This window comes from Myzus persicae, unplaced genomic scaffold, assembly GCF_001856785.1.
Source record: "Myzus persicae strain clone G006 unplaced genomic scaffold, MPER_G0061.0, whole genome shotgun sequence".
Taxonomy (NCBI): domain Eukaryota; kingdom Metazoa; phylum Arthropoda; class Insecta; order Hemiptera; family Aphididae; genus Myzus; species Myzus persicae.
The window spans coordinates 1-3,561 of NW_019102077.1; the positions used below are offsets into that span (position 1 = coordinate 1).

Below are 3,561 nucleotides of genomic sequence, written 5' to 3' on the forward strand. Positions count from 1 at the left end.
ATAGGAATGGTATGAAGTTTTCTGTCTAATTTTTGGGATTTATAATACTTTATAATTTATAGTTTATACAAAAAAATAAGCTTCTTGTGACCCACCAAAAATTTGTTCGAGGCCCAACAGTGGGACAAACCTGAAATAGAGAAACATTGCATATGTTTTATGGTAACATCTTTTATGGATAACTTTAGAAAATAATTTGTATAGTTATAAAAGCCCAATGTTATTTTGTTTACATTAAACTTTTATTTTCAGAAACATTACCGACTTCAGAAATTGTTTCTCTCTCTAAATGGAGTTCCTTAACAATACTTAATGAACAAGAATATGATTCATCCAGTATTCCTGACAAAGAAGGTACTATTAGAAATCTTAAACTTATGTCATTGGAAAATATTTTTAATGAGAAATTATTAATATCTAATAAAAATGCATTAAAAAATATATTGTTCACAGAAGATAGTATATTTTCTCCTACATATAAAAAGTCTTCTCCTTTCATTCAGCGTGGTCACAGTGTTGACACATGTCCAGGTTCTCCAGTAATTGGTAAAGAAAATAACTGTCAAATAAGTACACTTTTGATGATTATACATTCTGGTAGTGTTCTAGGTAAGTAATATATTCATATAAATTAATAAATGTATTCACTTAAATAATTAATATTTTAGATGCTAATTCTGATATAATGGCAAAGAAATCAGATTTCACTACATTTAGGGGAGCATTTGAATCAGTAATGCGACAACACTACCCAAGTATGATTGGTCATGTTGCGATGAGACTTATTCCTTGTCCGTCTATATGTGCTGAAGGACTTAGTGTATTATCAAAGTAATATTATACATTTTAACTATGTTTTAATAATTTATTTAACAATTTATGTATTATTTTTAGGTTGAGTCCTTACAGTTTTGATGTATCTCCGTCTGGTATAGAATGCACAAATATTACACATGATTCCGTCCCAATAGGTGCTATTCCTATACTAGCAGGTTGCTCGCATGATTATAAAGACATAGTATCTAATGTTATCCGTATGGCAAATCAAGTATATCGAGAGTTTATAAAGTCAGACGAAGGCTTTGGATTTAATGGCCGAGTTTATTTTATAGGTTTGTAAAATTAATTTTGATTTATAAGTTTTTATTTATTATGTTTACCTATTTATTTTAATTTGACCATAGGAGATTCTATGGGATCTGTAATAGGATATGATGCTTTGTGTAGAAGTCCTGATTCTCATTCGTCACACGATGCAAGTAGACATAGCACTCCAGAACATGTGCCGAAAAAAAATGACAATGGTATAAACAAAAATTATGAAACACTCAAGATTTTTATTAATGTTGTATAAAATAAATTATTTCAGATGATTGCACTTCCCTAGGGAGTATGGACTCTTCTTTTAAGGTTTTAGTTACTCCACCAGTTAGAAGAAGATCATCATCCACAAGGTATTTTTTTTTTTTAATCAAGATTGTATTAGTATTACATGGATATAAACTAATGATCATTATTATTTCAGTGACAGTAATGTATGCCTGGACTTCGAAGTTAACGAAATGTTTATGTTTGCATCTCCGTTGTCACTTGTATTAGCATTTAGGAAAATTTCAGCACATAAATATGATAAGTCAAGTAAGTTCTTACTGTGTTTATTAATAAATGTATTATATTTGTATTTTTCTTACAAAAAAATTGAAATCGTTTTATTCCATTGCAGCTTCAATTCAACGTCCAGCATTGCAACAAGTTTACAATTTATTTCATCCATCTGACCCTATCGCATCTAGATTAGAACCACTAATTTCTGCAAAATTTTCAATTCTGCCACCTGTTAACATACCTCGATATCAAAAATATCCTCTTGGAACAGGACAACCATACTATTTATGTAAGTGACTGAACAATGATTAAAATATTTTGTTATTCATTATTCTTTCTGTGTAGTAGAAGCAGTGCAAACAAATCCACAATTGTTTACCGAACACAATCATGCCAGGCGTACGTCTGAAGCAAGTATTCTGAGTACAGTTTCTGGGATAGGTGATACACTTCCAATTCAAGCAATAAATAAATGTAAGTTATTTTTAAACTACTGTCATTGCCCAATATAATGAGTCTATTATTTTAGTGACAAAAAAATGGTGGGGTTCTAAGAGATTGGACTATGCTTTGTATTGTCCTGACGGATTGTCAAATTTCCCCACAAATGCTTTGCCTCATATATTTCATGCTAGCTATTGGGAATCCTCAGATGTCATTGCATTTATTTTAAGACAAGTAAAAATAAAATATAAAACTTAATAGATGTTATAATAGTTTTGTAAATTCTGAACTGATTTTATATTTAATTTCAGTTTGCTATATTTGACTATAATAGTTCGATTGGAAATGAGGAAAAGGAACTGGCTACTTTTAGCCCCAGTCAACCTAGAGAAAAATGGCAGCGTAAAACGACTTTCATTAAGATAAAAGTAATTAATAATAAACTGTTACATATATCTTGGTAGAAGTATTAATCACTTTAATCACATACAGAACTCTACTGCAAGCCATCGAGCAAATGATGTAATAATTCGAGAAGGTTTGCCACAGATAATTAGTGCTCGTTTTATTTATGGACCATTTGATATGTTTTCATTGGCTGGTGTGTATTTGTTTTTATTTTTTTATTTTTTACATTTGTTAAAATATTATAATATTTTCTTAGGGGAAAAAGTTGATATCCATATTATTAGGGAACCTGGTAATGGTGAATGGACACATTTAACTACAGAAGATTCAGATAAAAATGGACGAGTCACCTATACAATACCAGAAAATAAATCTCTTGGATTTGGAATATATCCAGTTAAAATGGTTGTTAGGTAAATATATCGTTATATAACTCCAAATTCCAATGTAAACTATTATAATAAATAACTTTATATTTTTTAGAGGAGATCATACAAGTGTAGATTTTCTGTTAGCTATTGTTCCAACTCAAACAGAAACCGTTGTATTTAGCATAGATGGATCATTTTCTGCCAGTGTCTCTGTTACTGGCCGTGACCCAAAAGTTCGACCAGGCGCTGTTGACATAGTGAGGTAATGTGTACCAACATATTTGATACACCTAGCCACCTAGGTGTCAAAATTTGGCAAACTTGTTCATTATATTTAAATAATATGTAATTGGCTCATGTCAATTACCAAAATATAAATTATAATAGTCATTGTTAAAAATATAGTTTGTGTAAATTTAAAAAGCATATTTCATTTATTATATACAATAAATTATAAATATATAATGACAAAGTTAAATGATTAAAAAAAAAAAAAAATACTGATTTAAAATCGATGTTGAAAAAAATTAAATGACACAAACATATTATTATGTATAGATTATATAAAAAATACTTTTAGTAAAAACCTGTAGTTAATCATAAATTTTAATTTTTGCTTCTATACTAAAACATAATTGATACAACTGTTCTACACTTATTTAATCATGAATTATTTTCCTCTTAACTCAATAAAATTAAATGTAATGAAACTAATTGTATTATCAGTATACAA

General features: G+C 28.9%; 1 protein-coding gene across 1 annotated transcript; it reads left to right on the forward strand.

Annotated features, from left to right (window-relative positions):
- The first annotated feature begins 25 nt into the window (after nt 1-25).
- LOC111031161 (protein retinal degeneration B-like) lies at nt 26-3,172 on the forward strand. The gene is made up of 15 exons (XM_022310992.1): nt 26-162; nt 253-354; nt 454-609; nt 669-831; nt 895-1,112; nt 1,185-1,304; nt 1,370-1,454; nt 1,526-1,638; nt 1,724-1,894; nt 1,951-2,079; nt 2,135-2,283; nt 2,361-2,477; nt 2,542-2,650; nt 2,714-2,870; nt 2,941-3,172. The coding sequence occupies exons 1-15, from the start codon at nt 153-155 to the stop codon at nt 3,092-3,094; spliced, it is 1,953 nt and encodes a 650-aa protein (XP_022166684.1). The 5' UTR covers nt 26-152; the 3' UTR covers nt 3,095-3,172.
- The last annotated feature ends 389 nt before the right edge of the window (nt 3,173-3,561 follow it).

What these genes read in the sequence shown, in the direction of transcription:
- LOC111031161 (XM_022310992.1), top strand. An exon ending in GGACTTAGTGTATTATCAAA is followed by an intron (nt 832 to 894) that starts GTAATATTATAC and finishes TATTATTTTTAG; the next exon opens with GTTGAGTCCTTACAGTTTTG. An exon ending in AGAAGATCATCATCCACAAG is followed by an intron (nt 1,455 to 1,525) that starts GTATTTTTTTTT and finishes TTATTATTTCAG; the next exon opens with TGACAGTAATGTATGCCTGG.